Source organism: Myodes glareolus, chromosome 2 (assembly GCF_982192425.1).
Source record: "Myodes glareolus chromosome 2, mMyoGla1.1, whole genome shotgun sequence".
Lineage (NCBI taxonomy): Eukaryota > Metazoa > Chordata > Mammalia > Rodentia > Cricetidae > Myodes > Myodes glareolus.
Window position 1 is genome coordinate 64272202 of NC_142027.1, and position 18684 is coordinate 64290885.

General features: G+C 42.9%; 1 protein-coding gene across 12 annotated transcripts in view; it reads left to right on the forward strand.

Moving 5' to 3' along the window:
* The window catches only part of Golgb1 (golgin B1), a 60666-nt gene that overhangs the window by 13948 nt on the left and 28034 nt on the right, over positions 1 to 18684 (forward strand). For 5 of the 12 annotated variants that reach the window (XM_087901012.1, XM_087901018.1, XM_087901000.1 and 2 more), the window contains 6 exons: positions 805 to 927; positions 2357 to 2470; positions 5560 to 5962; positions 7783 to 7898; positions 12688 to 12802; positions 15351 to 15424. In XM_087901012.1, the coding sequence (XP_087757138.1) occupies positions 805 to 927; positions 2357 to 2470; positions 5560 to 5962; positions 7783 to 7898; positions 12688 to 12802; positions 15351 to 15424 (945 nt within the window). The remainder of the gene's footprint in view (positions 1 to 804; positions 928 to 2356; positions 2471 to 5559; positions 5963 to 7782; positions 7899 to 12687; positions 12803 to 15350; positions 15425 to 18684) is intronic. The other 7 variants (XM_087901014.1, XM_087901015.1, XM_087901016.1 and 4 more) reach the window with 3 other exon arrangements.

Consider the following 18684-nt stretch of genomic DNA (forward strand, 5'->3'; position numbering starts at 1 on the left):
CACCAGTTTTGGCTACATGGTAAGTTCCAGGCTAGCCAAGGCTACACAGTGAGACCTATCTCAAAAAAAATAATTGAGAAAAATAGCATCAGCTTTAAAGTATTTTGTGAACATGATAGTTATAGAAACTTATACAGAAAAAAAAAGATGGGATTTAAACAGAACCCTGAAAGCTAGGTAATACTCTAGACAAGCTGTGTTCTTGTGGGGAAGACAGAGAAGAAGAATCCATTAAAGGGAACGGCCTGCAGGAATGACAGCTGGATGTGGCATTCTGCAGAGGTGGTGTGCCCTTGAAAACACAAACAGTTCTTTAGTCAAAGCAAGTTTGAAAACCATACAAGAAAGAATAGACTTGTATTTCCATTTGTAGAGCACTTTGAATAATGTTCATGGCTTGAATTGCTAATTTACAGGAGTGAGGTTCCAGGACCATTTTTGAGCATGAGTCTGATACTGAAGGAGTTAACAGAAATTTAACTTCACTTGTATGTTTTATTTTCTCATCTTTTCAGAATTAAAAAAATATTCTCACATATTTACAACATTTTTAGTATCTGTGATGATTTTTTAAAGTGACGTATGAGTTGATTCTGAGTTTGATAGTAGGCTTTCTCTCTTGTCTGGAAGTTACTGCTTGGCCTCTTGCTCTTCTGACAGTCTCACTCTTGCCCTTCAGAGCTGAGGTTTAGAGAGGCGCTGTCCATCAGTGCTGTGTGCCCATCTCAGAGGTTAGGCAGAAAGAACTGTCTGTGAACTACTCTGGAGTGTAACTTGTCTAGTTTCTCTGGTGTGTATCTTCAGTTGAGTTCCATGCAGCAGGTGGTCCGAGAGAAAGACGCCCGCTTTGAAACCCAGGTCCGTCTCCATGAAGATGAGCTGCTTCAGTTAGTAACCCAGTCAGATGTGGAGACAGAGATGCAGCAGGTGTGTTGCTCACACTCCGTAGAATGACTCTCATTTTGGTTCACGTTTAATCCAGAGCTCACAGCCACTTCCCAAGCACTGCCCTTCCCCGCTGCGCTCCACATGTCTTCCATGCATTCCTTAGCTTCTTCGTGGTGTTCTGTCTTTCCTTGCATATCATCTCCTGTCTTGTCCATACTGTTCCTTTTTCGTATCTCACCAGGTTGGAACTTGGACCTTTAAAGCTGAATTTACTTGGGGACTTATGCGGGAGTCAGCAATGGGCTGGTTTCTTTTTCATTTGCGGATTTACTGCTACCATTCATGCTCTAACCCTGATCCAAAACTTCGAATAGGTGAAGTCAGTTTTGTATGTTTTTAAAAAAAGATTAAAAAGTTATTTTGAAGGCACAGACTTTTATTAAATCAGTATTTTTAAAAGTACATTGAAAATTGACTTCATTGTATTTGAGTTTACCATGTACTAACTCACATTGTGTGTACTTAGAATGTAGAACCCTGTAAGGAAAGGCATTTTAGTGATACTTTGTTTGATCTATGTTTGTATATGTGTGTTCATGTATGTGCAAGTGCATGTTTATGCACACAGGTATGCATGCACACATGCACATGTGTGTGGTGGCCAGAGGACAACTTTGGATGTCATTCCCTCCTCTAGAGCCATTTGCCTTGCTACTTTCCCCATCCAAGGCGGGGCCTCTCATTGGCCTAGATCACCATTTAGGCTAGGCTAGCTGGCTGGCCAAGAAGCCTCTGGAATCCTGTTTCTACCACCCCAGTCTGGGATTCACCTGGCCTGGCTTTTTTTTAAAAAAAAAAAAAAAAAAAAAAAAAAGAGTACTCCTCACGAGTACTTTGCCCATTGTGCCATCCTTTCCAGCCGCTCATCTCTTTGTTCTGGAGTGCCAACCTGTTCCAGGCTCTCAGCAGTCTTTCAGAATGTACTACTGAGTGGAATTTCAGAGTGTACTACTTTGAAAACTAGACTATGAATTGTGTATATTGATTGATTGATTGATTCAATGGGTATTTTTCAAGTGCCTGTCCTGAGATTGAAAACAGAAGAGAAATGGTTTTGCCTGTAAAGATTGCTCTCTTTTGTAGGTAAGATATGCATGTTACCTGTGCTACTTAGGGACAGGACAGGAACTGTGTAATTTTGAACGTGAGCGTGTGTCATTTTATCTTAAGTATATTAGGCTCCCTGACTCAAGGCCTTGCTTGCATTTGGGTTTGGTTGTTGCCATGCTCTTGAGAAGCCTTTTTGGATATTCTCTTGCTGCTGGATGGGTCGTGGCATGTGGTGTCCTACTTAGCCCTTTCCTTCCACACTCTAGAGCGTAGCCTTACAGGTGCACATGGCATTTTGGAAGGTTGGCAAATAATTGTGCTTATTTATCTGTAATTATGTCTAAACGCTTCTTTCCAGAAATTGAGGGTGATGCAAAGGAAACTTGAGGAACATGAAGAAGCCTTGTTGGGCCGTGCTCAGGTTGTAGACTTGCTGCAGCAAGAGCTGACTTTGGCCGAACAGAGAAATCAGGTACTGTCTGCGGTCCCACTCCCTGCCGGAAAGGGCTGGGTTCTACTTTAGGTTGTTGGGCAGCAGGCAAAATAAAAACCTTTAAGGGGCCAGAGGCTTGGTGCCATCTGTTAATTCTTTTCCACAAATGCCCAGTGATTACCTGTGATGACACAGCAGTAAAGCAGGCGCGGTCCTCCTGGGGCTTTCATTGTCTGTCTTTATCGCACTTTTTCATCATTGCTGTAGGCTAGAGTCTTCCTGCAGTTTCCTGATTTCCTCTGGTGAGTTTCTTTCTCATCACTTTCCCACCTTGTCTGTCTTGAGTGGTTCTTATGCCTCATGCAAGGTCTCTACTTTCCCCCTTTTCATTGGTCAACTTTCTTCTGGGTTGAAGTAATCCAATAAGGCAATAATTCTTCCTTTGTGTAGCTGGACTGTCTGGACCCACACTTCCGATCTTGACTACTCTTATCTGCCTTTGCCCTCCCTGTGCCCTTGTCCTCTGGTCATATCCATGCAGCCAAATTTTAATACAGAATTAATTCTATAGTTAATTAATTCATCACACTCTGTGCCTGTTCACCTGGATGCTGTCTGCTGCCAGAAAACATCAGCCACATTCTCCCTCCTTAAAGTTCAGCCTGCCTTCTTGAGGCGACTTTCTCTGTAGTGTAGATGTGTGTTCCCTCCCCTTCATCCTCATAAAACCCGTCCTCTGCCTCTAGGTGTCCTCTTTGGGTGTCCTGGGATAGTGGGGGTCTAGTCTCCATTGTGGCACTTCCTAGGCCTTTGCTGCACAGATGGCTGTCTCTGTGTGACCTCTGTCAGATGGTATATTGGTCAATGCACTGTGGATCTTCATAGCTCGCTTATGCAGCAGACATCATCGTTCCCTCCTCACAGTAGAGAAAGGCGTGCATAGAGAATTCCTGCACACCCTGGTTGATTTGTAGACTTCAGATTCTTGCATCAATAAACTAATGGCAGTAGCATTTATATGAAGGACCTATTGCAGAGTCACATGAGAGAGCGCATAAAAGTGCTTAGGGTCCAGCACACGCAGAGCGTGATTTCAGCTGAAATCACTGCCACACTCCCGAAGCTCTTCTAGAGAATCACGACGCACCTGTAATTCTCAAATCTAATGGCTGTCTTTTCAGCATTCTTTTACTAGACCTTTCTGCAATATTTGTTTCTTATTTGTTGGTGGGTTTTATTCATTTTTTTAAAATAGGCTTTTTCAACTAACCTGGGCTCATAGTTGCTGACAGACTCTGGACTGACAGCCAGGGATCCTGCCTGGGACCAACCTAGGCCTTCTACATATGTGTGACCATTGTCCAGCTTGATCTATTTGTGGGACTCCTAGTAGTGGGATTAGGGCCTGTTCCTAACTCTTGAGCTGACTTTTGGGGACCTCCCTCCCCCTCCCGACCTCCCCTCCCGCAGAGATTTCTCGTCCAACCTTAATTCAAAGGGAGGAGCTTAGTCCTTCAACTTGATGTGCCTTGCTTGGTTGACATCCATGGGAGGTCTGCCCCCTTCTGAATGGAAACAGAGGAGGAGTGGGTGGAGAGGGGGAGTAGAGGGGAGGTAGGGGGAGGATATCAGGAGAGGAGTGAGAGGAAACCATGGTCAGGATGTAAAATAAATGATTATACAGTTCTGTGTTTCTGCCGCAATGGGGAACGAAGCCAGGATGCTATTCTAGGTGAAAAAGTCAAGCATAGGTAGACAAATGCCACGTGCTCTCACTTCCATAGGGAAGCCAAAAAGGTAATGTTACAGAAGTAGAAAAGAGAATAGTGGCTTCCGGAGCTTGGGAAGGATGTCAGGGAGGGAGGGTGGAGAGGAGGATATGGGAGCACAGGGAAACCTCATCAGCACAGAGGGACAGCTGCTTTGACGGCAACTGTTTCAAGTCCTAGTGGAGAGGATTGTGACTGTTCCCAGCACCAAGAAAAGACACATGCCTGACATGACATCTGCCTGGGACCTGGATCTGACGGTTACACATTGCGTGCCCATATAGAAATGTCACATTTGCCCCACGAATAGATGTCATTGTCATGTATCCAATGCAAAAACACACTTTCAACCATATTTTATGTCTTAATGGTATTCACTCAACTTTCAACCATATTTTATCTCTTAATGGTATTCACTCAAAAGATTAAAACTCAAACTTTCTTGTTTCGTTTGTATTCTTTAACCCCTACAATTAATTATCAGTCCTACTGATTTTATCTATTAATTCTAGCCTCTGCCCTCCTCATCAGTAACACCAGGACCAGCTCTGACTTGGCAACATCTTCACATAAAGAGCAGGGTTCTGCCTCTGTTCTTCCATTCATACTCCATGCATCCTCTTTGACATTGAGAGGGTTGTCTCTTTAGAAACTTGTGTGATCAGACATGTTAGTGTGTCAAGAACAGTTCTCAGTTTCTTAATGCTAAGGCATCCTCAGAGCTTCACGCAGTTTCTCCAGCCTTCCTTCCTTCCTTTCGTCACTGGAGTTTTTCTCACTGCTAACTCCCAGCTGCCGTGGTAGCCATGTTTTTTTTCTTAGCTCTCTGCCTGTTGTACCATTCTTACTACTTCCTTTGCCTAGCTGGTGGCTCACTTTTAGATTTCAGATTATTTGGCTTTCTTTTAAAGGAAGGCTGGCCTAATGTCCCGCTCTCTCTTCCCATGAGCACTTTGCAGATATCCCTCTCGTGCCTTCTGTGTTTCTCCATGATGCTCAACCTGTCTCTGGGCTTGGAACCCTGAGGTCCTCCAGGACGTAGAGTAGATTGCTTTATTCATTGTGTATTGAGTCCACTTTGCCATAGACTATGCTGGAGCTGGAGACTAGTAAGGATGAAATAAAGTGTCTCCTTCCCTCACAGAACATGCTTTCTAATGGGAGAGGCAAAAATGAATAAATGCTGACTCATGGTAAATATGAGTGCAAATGGTCCAAAAGGTCTGGAAACCAACATGAGGGTGTTATTCCATGTTATTCCATAGTGCTGCCTGCTTGGCTCCTAGGAGTCCCTCCGCGTGCTCCCTGCATGAAAGGATGTGGCTGTGGGTCATGGTGGCCTGTGTTTGTGTTTTCTAGACGCTTTCACAACAGTTACGGCAGTTGGAAGCTGAAAATGGTACTTTAAGGAGCACCATGGAAACAGAGAGACAGGAGTCCAAGATTCTGATGGAGAAGGTAGAATTTGAAGTGGCAGAAAGAAAATTATCCTTTCATAACCTGCAGGAAGAGATGCATCAGCTTCAGGGACAGCTGGAGCGATCTGGCCGAGCCCAGGCTGAGCTGGAGACTCAGTACAGTGCTCTCGAGCAAAAATATAGAGCAGACTTGGAGGAGAAGACTGCTCGCATTTTGAGTCTTCAGAAGACCCAGCAAGAGCTGCGGTCTGCCTGCGATGCCCTGAAGGAGGAAAACTCGGAGCTGCTCCGAGAGAAGAGTGAACAGGCTGTCGGGTCAGCCCGGGCCATTCAGCAGCTGGAAGGTCAGTGTTTGGTGGCTTTGGAAGTCACACCGCTAGCCCCTGAGTGGATTGTACGCCCTACTACAGGGCTCTGTTAGCGACAAGATCTGTAGCATAAGAAAGGCACCTCTTCTGGCCAGGTCTGTTCTTGCCTCTCAAGTCATAGTCCTCCTGACATCGTTGTCACAGCACTAAGAACAGGAGCACTCTGTCCAGCTGCTGAGTGGTCATGTGAGCGATCACGTGACTGGCGGGGAGAGTGCAGTGACTGACAGGAGTGGGAGTGGGAGCCGTTTCTGGAAAGGTCCAGCCAGAAGTAGGTGCGCAGATCAGACTGCAAAGAGTCATCCCTAAGTCTAAAGGTGGATCTTCTGGCTCTTATTATAGGTGAAAAGTCCCTTTTGAAGAAAATTTTTGTCCTCTAAGCAGGTTTTAAGAAACATTTTTAAATATTTTATTAAAATTGAAAGTTACTCTAGAAGTTTGACATCTTCGAAGTTTATTTTTTAAAAAGAGCACCTCCTTGAGCACCAATCCTCCATGTCACTAGTCTGTGTGTCGCTAGTCTCCTTCAGAGTGCTGACAGATGGCAGTATGCACCCCAATCCTCCGTGTCGCTAGTCTCCTTCAGAGCGCTGACAGATGGCAGTGTGCACCCCAATCCTCCGTGTCGCTAGTCTCCTTCAGAGCGCTGACAGATGGCAGTGTGCACCCCAATCCTCTGTGTCACTAGTGTCCTTCACAGCGCTGACAGATGGCAGTGTGCACACCAATCCTCTGTGTCACTAGTCTCCTTCAGAGTGCTGACAGATGGCAGTGTGCACCCCAATCCTCTGTGTCACTAGTGTCCTTCAGAGTGCTGACAGATGGCAGTGTGCACCCCAATCCTCCGTGTCACTAGTGTCCTTCAGAGCACTGACAGATGGCAGTGTGCATGGCCCCAGAAGACTTTAGAAAGAAATAACTTGCAAACAAGTTCCAAAAATTTGGTTGCCCACCAGAAAGTTAGAGGGCATCGTGAGGGAAAAGGGAAGAACCCGAGTACATTGTCTCTCCCCAAACCGTGCACATATTTCAGACCTCGCTTGCTGGGGTTCTTGCTGACTCCCAGTACTTGAGTGGTATGTGGAGAACGTAAACATGTACCACCAAGGCCATTTTACTTTCTTTGGTGTTTCAAGACAGGGTTTCTCTCTGTAGTCCTGACTGTCTTGGAACTTGCTCTGTAGACCAGAGAAGCTTTGAACCCATAGAGACTGGCTTGTCTTTGCCTTCTGAGTGCTGGGATTAAAGGAACGAACCACCACTGCCAGGCTCCACTAAAGCCATTTTTAAGGGAGAAAGGAAAAATGAATATTTTAAATGTCTAGGCCTTTCTTTATTAGCATGTATCAAGTATGGGAGAATTCATACATGCAAAAGTGTGTGTTCTCAAACTTCCTCTCATACCCCTTTTCTTCCCAAATCCTTAGGAATCCCTGTCTTTCCTGAGGCTTTTTCACTTCAGTTCCTGTAGAGAAGAGAAAATGTGTGCCTGTCTGGCTTCCTACACGTAACATGATGTTCCCCGTTTCATCCATTTTGATGCCGATAGCAGGGTTTCTCTGTGACTCTGTAACATGCCGTGTGCTCATTTTTCCTTTGGAGGGTGTAGTTTACTGAGATCCTTTTCAGTCCAAACAGCTAAAAATGTAATCGGCATCACAGTGTTAATTACGATAACTGACCAGTGATGTGCTGGGTCCTTAGAGGGCAGTAGCCAGGGCTCAGCTAGACTCAGAGCTCTCTCCTGTGTGTGTGTTTCCCTCAGATATCGCATCTGTTTGTTTTCTTTTCCTTAGATCAACTCCAGCAAAAATCTAAAGAAATTAGCCAATTTATAAATAAACAGAACTTGCAAAAACATGAAACAGCATCTCAGACTTCTTTACCAGATGTCTGTAATGAGGGCATACAGGTAATGACATGTAAATTTCTGTATGATATATTTATATTTGCTGTATTGAGGGGCTCTAATGAGTACGACAGGGAGGGTAAATGTGCATTTTCTTCCTGATGAAGTGCTTTTAGGGGAGGCATCTACCTGACTGGAATTCTGAAAGGCATGAAAGAATCTTCCCCACAGGAGCAGTGAGGGAGTGAAGCTAACACACACATCTGAGGAGTGGTCCGACTCCCGTGCCTTGGATCTGTATCGTGGGTGGACCACGGCTCCTGTTTCACTGTTGTTTTCCCGGTGTGGGGTCAGCTTTGTTTTTAACTAAGATTTGTTCAGGTTTAGGGTACACAATTCAGTCTAAACAAACTTACAAGTCTATTAGAGAAATCATAATACTTCCAGTAAATATATCAACAGTAAACAAGTTTGTTTGCCAAATGGCTGGCTAGCCGGTATATTCCTTTTCCTTCTCCAGCTGTCTCTGTGGAAAACTAGATTATAATCGCCCCAAGGCTCTTAGTGAGCATAAGTGTCAGAACAAAGGGAGACTGGATCTTAGTGGACCAGGCTGGCCCACAACTGCAGTGAGTGTGTTCACCCACCACTATGAGGTGATGCCCTCCCACACAGACAGAGCTGTTAAGACAAAGCCCCTGGACAGTGTTGTGAGCCATAAGAAAGTGTTTACTGAGACCCTTTCCAGCTGTTCACATAAGTAGGAACTGTTTTATACTCTAGATTGTATTGTAATACTGTATTGTATGTATTTGCTTTAGTAAGTACCCTTTTGTCTGTCTCTGTCCACCAGTTCATCTTAATGTTTTATGTATTTCCCAGTGGGTTATTGATATCAGGACCCCCAAATGTTTCAGAATGTGTGTAATTGACTAGATTTGTTAGTAGTTGTTAGTAGTTGAGGTACACTAGTTGAGCAATTCTTTTTCTCTTGAGGTAAAATTTATAAAGCATTAAATGTATAAATCGTAAGTATATCGTGAGGACGTTTTGTCAGATGCATTCAGCTATGGTACCCAAACTCTTCAGGTATACCATATTGTCCTCACCCTACTCAGTACCTTCTCTAGCGTGAACTACGACTCCATTGTCCACCATAATCTTGCATGGTTAACTTTATGGACTCTTTTCTTGCTTGTTTTGTGATTCATAGCTATTGTTGCAGTTATTCTTTTAATCGCCATTGTAGAGAAACACAGAGATAAAATTAAAAATAAGCATGATAGCAGTCATGGTCTAGTGAAATTTTATTAATAAAAGCAAGTGGAAGCCCCCACAATCTTCTAACCCTGAGTTACATATTTCTATTCGATGTCATTCTGTGTAAAGGACTGCTTTTAACTACTCTGTGGGTGTGGATGGGATTGTGTCTGTGTGTATGTTCACAGATGGGTTCCTACCTCTGTGTAGCTAATTCTACTGTTATCTCAGCTTTGTACTTTTTGCTCACTGTCGAACTCTACATTGACAGGCTTGGTTTTTTGTTTTTGTTTTTTGTTTTCAACACTTTCAGTACTTCTCAGCTATCTTGTCTGCTGTTTTTTTTAATAGAAAAAATCTCTTATTTAAATTTCTTTTATTTTTAAGATTTCATCATTGACTTTGAACACTGGGGTATTAATAGGCCTTGACCTCAGTTTCACCATATTTTCTGTGCTTATTCATCTACTCTATTGGATATCTGGGTGTCAATTCTTCAATCCTTTGGAAGCTGTTTTGCCATTAGATTATTTCTCTGACTCGTGTCCCCTTTCTTCCGTGTGTGTTAGTGTAGATGCAGCTGTTCCAGCACTCGGTGATGCTGTTTTAATTTGTGACTTTTGAAGATATAAGAATGTGATTTTAATAGCTACCTTGATGTACTTATTTTAATTCTAGCATCCATATCAGTACTGGATCTATTTATCCTCTGGCTTCCTATGTGCCAGATAATCTTTGGTTGTCAGATATTAGTTATGAGTACTAGCTATATATTCACACAAACATTGTGAAAATTTTTTACTGGGATTCAGTTGTTACTTCAAGAAAAACTTGATCTTTTCAGGGCTCACTTGTTGGAAGAGTTTGAATCAGTGCTTTTACACTACTGAAGCAAGACACTTCACTGAGCATTCCACTGATGCTCTAGGTGGACACTTCTCTGGGCATTCCACCACCGAAGCCCTAGGCAGAGTCAGCATCTGCACATTTGCTTGATTGGAGTGGCCATACAGCACAACATGATATTCTTGTTGAGTAGATGATACAAGAGATACGTCTTGTAGAGTAGATGGTTTGGGTATCTGAGCTCCCCTGAGACAGCTGTGTCACATTCATGTCCTGGTCTGCAGTCTGCTGAGATCTAGTGGTATGTGCTCTGTCATTTTTCTGCTTTGATTCTTAACTGTCTCCCCTTAACCCAAGGGCCAGCCAGGCTCAGCCTGTGTTAACCACTTTGGGGCAGATGGTCTGAAAACTCATTTAGGGCATTAAGTTTATAGAGCAGAGAAAGAGAGGGGCGGGGAGAGAGAGATTCTTAACATTGCAGTCTTTTTAGGGCTAAAACTGTCACTTAAGATATAGAAACCTTGTATGACGTACTCTCACTCTGCTCTCTGTGCTGGATTTGCTGTCTGTGTTAAAGTTTTAAATCTTAGCATACATTGTTACCATGTATGCAATGAACAGTTAGTTGCAAGTATTTAAACCACACTAAGGAGAAAATGTTGACTTAATATTCATGCACATACTTCCCTCTGAGGCTCTGTTTCCCATCTTCACCAGGTTCTCTAGAGCAGCCACTGTATTCTTATTGTGGTCACGGCTAGAGAAAATTCTCTTAGTGTTGTCTGATATTTGCATTTTGTTTTATTCTTGGATTTATAATTCTGTATTGACACTTTTTCATTCAGGACATTTAAAAATATATGCTATTGCCTTCTGTCTTCCATCCCCCCTAGCAGTTCTTTAGTAATTATCAACTGATTGCTCCTGTAGATAGAGGTATCATTTCTCCACTGAGCTTTAAGAAGACCATTTTCATTTTGTGATGAAAAAGTTTCTTAATTTTATTGAGATTCCCCCCTTTTTTATATACATATAAACTTGCGCATGAGAAAAGCTTGGCCATTTCTTAAAATAATTTTCTGATGCTCTAGCTAAAGTATATTTTAATGTTCTCCTACATGTCCTTGAGGCTGTGGTCATTTTCTTCAATAATTAGACTACTTAGCTTCTGTTGCTCTGTCTTCGAGTTCGCTGTGCGTTTCTTCTTTTACCTCTATTCTTCTATGAAGACTGCCCATTAGATTTTCCATTTCATGATTATCATTTTCTTTTCTATATTTTCTAATTTTTGTTTTATAGAGTTGCTTGTCTACACCCGATGTTCCTGTCTTTTTCCTTCATTTTGATGTATTATGTCTTATCATAGTTGTAATATCTTCTTTAAAATCCTAGCTTGCAGCCAGACCTGGTAGTTTATCCTTATAAGACCAGGACTCAGGAGGTAGAAACAGAACATCTCAAGTCCAGGGCCATCTTGCTGAGCTATTTTGAGGCTCTGACTCAAAAAGAAAAACCAAGAGATAGGAATGTCGCTCAGTGGTAGAACACCAGACGAGCCTGCGCAAAGGCCCTGTGTTCAACCGTTATCACCACAATAACTAAATTCTTGCTTGTTAATCCAACCTCTTTATCATTTTGTGATTAGTCTCTGTTGGTTATCTTTTCTCTTAAGAATGAATCACAGTTTCCTCTTTTATCTTAGATGCTATAAATGCTTTGTCTGGGAGGTTCCGTTTTGTTGTTTCTAAGATTCTGAAGCATTCTGATTACTTTGTATCAGCCAATAGCATGTACCCATGCTTTACCTCTGGTCTGTGGTAGAGAGCCCCAAAAACTCAGCTGGTTATTTTTGTCTTAGGTAAGTGGTTGGCCTGATAGTCGTATCATTTGGGCTGATTTCATACAGAGGATTAATGCCTCTTGACTGGTGTTCTTCCTGTTTGATTATTCACAGCACAGCGTTGTTTCTCTTCAAGTCTTTATTTCTCCAGATAGAATACCTATGGCGATTTTATTGGAGTTTTATTTGCTTTATATATTACAAAGTAGAGACTTTTCTCTAGATGAAAATCCCAAACCCTAAATTTATCCCCTGTGGTTTCTTTAATCAGTAGTGAAAGTTTGTGACCGAGCGTGCTGTGCAAATGCTATAGCTGACATGGACATCTCCGTAGGGTTACGTGGAGAATAGTATAAGGTGAGCCCCTTGAAGTTTTAAAAATGTGTAAAAGGAAAAAACCCTGAAGATTTAGTAACATAGATACTTGCCTGTCACTAAGAGAGCCCAACATTCAGGATGCATAAGTTAAACAGAAGAACATTTTTAGTGTAAATGGAAAGAACCCAATGGTACAGCACTCATGGGTCTTCCTCCTCTTGAGAAGCCTTGTTTGTGTTCATTTTCCTCCAGGCCTTGCTGCTTGCTGGGCTCACTCTACTCTAAGGTGTTGCTCGTGAACTTTAAATCACACTTTCACACACAGTTGACCTGGGATTTCTATCTTTATAATCCAGGCTTCAAAGTTGGATTCAAAACCCACTGAGCTGGAAGCTTATGAGATATATTTTATTTCTTTTTCTATCTGCAGAATTTAAAAAGTCTCCAAAGATTCCAAGGGATAGATGCTGTTTCTAAAGCATCCCCATGGCTGGAGAACTTTGAGGTGATACAAATGCTAAGGCCCTCTGGGCATCAGTGCGGGCTTTCGCTGGGTAATCACTAATTCTCTGTCTCTCTATAATTTAGGCAGCCGCAGAGGAGAATATAGCCTCTTTGCAGAAGAGAGTGATGGAGCTGGAGAGTGAAAGGGGAGCCTTGCTCCTTAGTTCCGCAGAGCTGGAGGACCTGAAAGCTGAGAATGGTATGTATAGATACAAACCGAGATCTGTCTTCTTACCCCAGAGGTGCTGCTGCCCTTATCACTCTCTACACACAACTATTCTGAGTCTGTGCTCTCAGGGTCTCGGGGAGCGGAGCTGGTCGTTATCAAGATAAACAGCAGTGTCCAAATAACTGAGCATAGTGTGGCTGCTTCTCAGTGCTACATTTTATGGTAGACACTTTAAACGCCACAGGAGTCTAGATAGTTTGTATTCATTTGGGAATGGCAACAATATCTTCTAGGAAGCATGGTCCCTACTGGACTGTACTAAGATGTTGGATTTTCTAATATGCAAAAATGAGGAAAGGAATGAGGTGAGAGACAGCAGTAAGTTAAAGGTGGACTCCCTGTCGGCTTTTGTTCATGTTCGCATTCTGCTGGAACTCCTGCTCCTTCTACTCAGGCTGTTCAGCCCTCAGCCATCAGCCAGGCACCATCTCCATCTGGAATTCAGTCTTCATCCTGGGTTAGGTGCTTAGTGTTCCCATAACATCCTTTACACTGTTAATAACATATTAGGATGGTCTGTGTATATGTTTATCTTTCTTATTATAAGCCGTCTGAAGATGGGTATGAGCTCTTTAAGGGCAGGACTTTTTTTTTTTAGTTTGCTTTACCTAAGCTTAGTAACACCTGCAGATTAACAGCTGCTGAATAAAATTTTGTTGGATTAAGCTGAGTGTATTAGCTTTTCATTCTGTTGCCCAGTGCAAACAGTCAGCGAGAATGAAGACCTATCTTCTGTGTATCGTGTGCTCCGTGAGAGCCTTCTTTGTCCCCAGCATTAGCATGTGGTGATAATGTTGCTGCTCTCATTCACCTGGAGCAGAGCTTCTCAGCCTTCCTAATGTCGTGACCGCTAGTACAGTGCCTCATGGTGTGGTGACCCTCAGCCATACAATTATTTTTGTTGCAACTTCATAACTGTAAATTTGCTACTGTTATGAATCAGAATATAAATATCTGTGTTTTCCAGTGGTCTTAGGTAGCCCTTGTAAGGGATCATTCACCCCCTCCCAAAAAAAGGGTCGTGATCCACAGATTGAGAACCTTTGACTACTGTGCTATATCCTCTGGGAGTGAGATGTTTTATAAAGTAACCCTTATAAAACTATATCCAGTATCTCCATGTAACCCTTTATAGTTTTCCACTTAGCTCCTACCTGGAAATTATGTATAATGCATCATCATTATAAATATTCCCCCCATTGCCAGTAAAGCCACAATTCAACTCATTGTCTCACCTAAGACAGTACTGTTTTGGAACTTTATCCTGGATTCTTATTTTACCACTTCAAAAACAGACCCTATCTTGGTCACATGGTTTTCACGTGCTTTGCAGGTCTGCGAGGTACAGTTTCTGTCCCTCGGGAACAGAGTTCTGCCTTCTGGGGGACACTGGCCATAGGGTTTTCTGTACTGGCTTTTGTGCCTGCTGTCCTAAATCACCTTTGCATTGCTGTCATGTTCTTTTCATCTCACTTTTTGCATGGCCATTTCTAAGTTCTCCCCCTTCTCAGGGATTTGAAATGTCTGAGCATATTCTATGGACTGTCATTTCATGAATATTCTCCCTTTCTTAGGAGCCAGGCACTATTCTAACTTGCTGGAGATACAGCTATGAACATGTTAGGATATAGGACAGGTCATAAACATGTATAAGAAAGAACATTTTAGAGTAATAGACATTAGGGTAAAAATGAAATCGGCTACTGCAAGTATATCTCAGGGAAGAGAAGGACGGTGTTAGAGAGGTCAGGATAGGTCTCTCTGGAAAGTGGACATCTGAATGGCTAAGGCAGGGCAGTCATGCAAAGAACATTTTAATCAGTGAAAAGAGCAGAACCAATGTGACGTGTGAATGAGTTTGACGTGTTTGCAGAGCAGAAAGAAGCTCTGAGTTTTTATAGTAGAGTTTTTAGAAAGGGACAATACAAGAGGATGGAGGATAATCAAGTCAGAACATGAGCGTCCCAGTAGGTCATGTTAAGGCAGTGAGATGTAGAATAGAAATTACACTCTCTTTCTTTAGTGAATTTTGTTATCAGAAAGATTGTCAGCTTATGGGAGGTACTAGCGTCAGTGTACCCTATGCTAGAGGTAAGACCTGGATTCTGATCCCAGCCATCCATCCAGCCGTGTACCCCCATCATGTCATTTTCCTCATTTGGTTGTTGAGCTTGCACAGCTCCTTTTCATTGCTCAGCTTTATGTCTGAACATCTGCTAGAGAACATCGGGAGCATTGTCACAGCTCACATAGTAGGGTTGTGGATAAACTAAGGTAGTAGAATTCCAAATTATACCGTAGAAGTAACTGTTCCACTTCACATGTCTTTGCATTGATGACCTTTCAAACCTTTCAAACTCCTTTGCGTATTTCTTTCCTCTTCATTATGCTGTGCATCTCAAGTAGCCTTGGTACAATGCAACTACATCTCAAGTAGCCTTGGTACAATACACCTACAATGCTGTTTTTTCAAATACCCCACATGTATTATCTAAAGAAACTACTTTTTGACTTTCAGAAAAGCTGTCCTCTCGAATTACTCTTCTGGAGGCTCAGAATAGAGCAGGGGAGACCTATGGCGCAGTTGGCGAGGTGAGTGATGACTGGTAGAGTCACAATGGGACCTTGATTAGGAGGTGGCAACTCCAACAGTTACTCATGCTGACAGAAAACTGTGTCACCAATAGAGAGAAATAACATCTAAGAGATTCGTGAAGATTAGACTTCTTCATTTATTCATGTCCTAATGTTAGGAATTCTTTGTCCTAAACCAACACAAGTTTAGGAGTGCTTGTGTATTAGTGACTTTCCTGTTGCTGTAACAACACACCTGACAAGACAGCTTAAAGAAGAAAGAGTTTATTTGGGCTTACAGTCTCAGACGGTAAGAGTTCATCACGGGACATGGCAAGAAGGCAGCAGGCAGGACAGCAGGTGCAGGAAGGAGCACAATCACATCCTTCATCATGAGCTTGAAGCAGTGAGTGAACTAGAAATGGCTCCCGTCTGTCTTCAGACTCTCAAAGCCCGCCTCTGTGGGAACCCGGTTCTGCACCACCCTCCCGGTACGGTTTGCACACTTTGCGCACCTTCCATACCGGGCCACGAGCTTGGGGCAAAGGCCTGGGGATTAAACAAAAGACACACATACACAAAGACACCTGGGTCATTCGTCAGGAGCCAAATGCCACTTTATTTAGCTTTCTGCAAGGTTAATATACCTTTGCCCCAGAAGAGAAAATCCCCTCCCAGCCAGACTGGAAAGCACAGTGTGAAAAGCCTGGCACTGTGTGAGAATTCCTACCTAGGCAGGGGGTCGGGGGCAGGGAGAGAGCGACAGACAGTAGAGAGGAAACTAGGCGCCCTGTTCTCCCGGGCAGGTGGGAAAATTACCAAACCAAAAGTAATACAAAGCCCTGCAGCTAGATCCCCAGGCTGGAGCACAGCGAGCACAGGAGTTAGCAGGAAGCTTATTTGGCTAGCCAAAACAGTCCTTACAATATGCACCTCAAAGAGCAGGGGGAAACTCGGTTCCTACACGCCTCCAGCAAGGCCACACCTCCTAAACCTCTCCAAATAGCGTCACCAGCTGGAGACCTAGTGTTGGAATACATGAGCCTGTGGAGGACAGTCTCACTCAAACCCCCACAGCCTGTTTCTAGGTAGAGATTAAACAAAATCTCCTAAATTTAGCAATATTTACTCAGGATTATATTTGAAAGGAGCCTTTACAAAATTGTGGTTTTTGTAACCTGAAAATTATTTATTCAACTTTTTTTGGGGGGGGTGTGATGAGACAGGTTTTCCCTGTGTAATGTTTATTCAACTTTTTAATTCTAATTCTTCTTTATCTGTGAATTCATACATGTATATACATGTATGAAGTATGATCATACTTCATACCCCAGTTTTCCTCCTCTAGCTCTTTCCATATCTCCCATCCATATCTAATCCTCCCATATTCATAGACAATTATGTCTTTTTCTTTTTGTGATAACCCCCTAAGTCAATTAGTGTTACCGATATGTGCATGGGTGTGGGGCCACCCATTGTAGCACAAGAAACCTACCAGTGGGAAACACACTCAAAAAAGAATGATTCTCTCTCCCCACGCAGCCATCAAGTGCCAACAGCTCTTTATTAAGGGGTGGGGCCTGGAGAGCTCCTGTCCATTGATGCTGGAATTCTCCCAGGCTTGCTCCTGTGCAGGGTGGGAACCACAGCTGCACTGAGTGGCAGTCTCATCACATCCAGAGCCAGCACTTCACAGCACTCCTGCATCCTTTGGCTCTTACACTCTTCCCGCCTCTCCTGTGACAGCCCCTGAGCCTCGGCAGGGATGGAGGGTGGTATGGTGAAGATGTTCTGATTAGTTGGTACCATTCTATTGATTGAGTGCCATTGTTAGGTGTGGTATATACAGTTAGCCTTGCTCTCAACTGGTAATCCTAAATGGTCTTTGTGAGCAGTGTAGCTTCTTAACAGAAGTGTTGTTATTATATGTTCATCTGTGTCTCCAGGCTCAGGGAATAGATGCCATGTGTAGACCCAAAGAGGTATAGTTTTAGAAATGGGAAAATACAGAATCTTCTAGTTGAACCAGAGGCCGTCTGATAGAGAAACATTAAAATTTAAGTCCAGAGAGCTTCTGGGTGTTGCAAGGATGAGGGCCACTTGTTCGCTCCTGCTAGCTTACACCCGAAATAACCACACAGAAACTGTATTAATTAAAACACTGCTTGGCCCATTAGCTCTAACTTCTTATTGGCTAAATCTTACATCTCAGTTTAACCCGTTTCTATTAATCTGTGTATCACCATGTGGCAGTGGCTTACTGGGAAAGATTCAGCACATCTGCCTCTGGTGGCTCCATGGTGTCTCTCCCCTACTCCGCCTTTCTTCCTCCCAGCATTCAGTTCTGTCTTCCCCACATACCTAAGATCTGCTCTAATAACTAGGCCAACACAGTTTCTTTATTCATTAACCAATGAAAGAAACACACAAACAGAAGGACCTCCTACACCAGTATGGGGATAGGACAGATTTTTTTTTCCTGCCAAGGCCTCAAGTGATGGAAAAGGATTAGGAAGGATAGTCTGCCTTATTCAGAGTCTCCTGATGGCTGGGGTTGGCTCAGTTGGTAAAGAGCTTGCTGTACCATGCCAGACCCAGAATTTGAGCCCCACAGCTCTAGAAGCCTGGACATGTTGACTCAGGCTTGTAATCTCAGCCATGGAGAGACAGAGATAGGTCCCTGAGGCTTGATGGCCAGCCAGCTAGCCTACCTGGGGAGCTCCAAGCCTTCCTCAGAAAATGAGGTAGGTAACTTTTTTGGAACAACACTTAACATTGACCTCTGGCTTCTATATGCAGGTGCACATATGTGGATCCATCATGTGCACACATGCCTACATATATATACATACACAAGTCTCCTGCTTTAAATGTTAATGTCAATTAAAATACTTTCATAGGAACTCCTAGAATAACATTTGGTCAAAGATCCGGGGAACATGATCCAGCCAAGTTATTACACAAAATTAATCATCAAACTTACATTCAATACCTTTTCATGGAGTCATTGAGGCCTTGTTCACAAAGTTGTCAAAGGAGACTTAATTCAGAAAATTGCAATATTATTTAGTTAAAAATGATAAGACTTGTACTAAAAATGGATTTTATTTGTTCAAGAGAATACTTAAAAGTATTCCCTTAAAGACCTGCCAATGATTTCTACTGAAAACAAGATAACATAGCTTAAAAAAAAATCAACACAGATAAGAAAGATGGGTGACTAGTAAGAAAATGAAAAACAACTGGGCTGTTTTTAATCCCAGCAGTTGGGAGGCAGA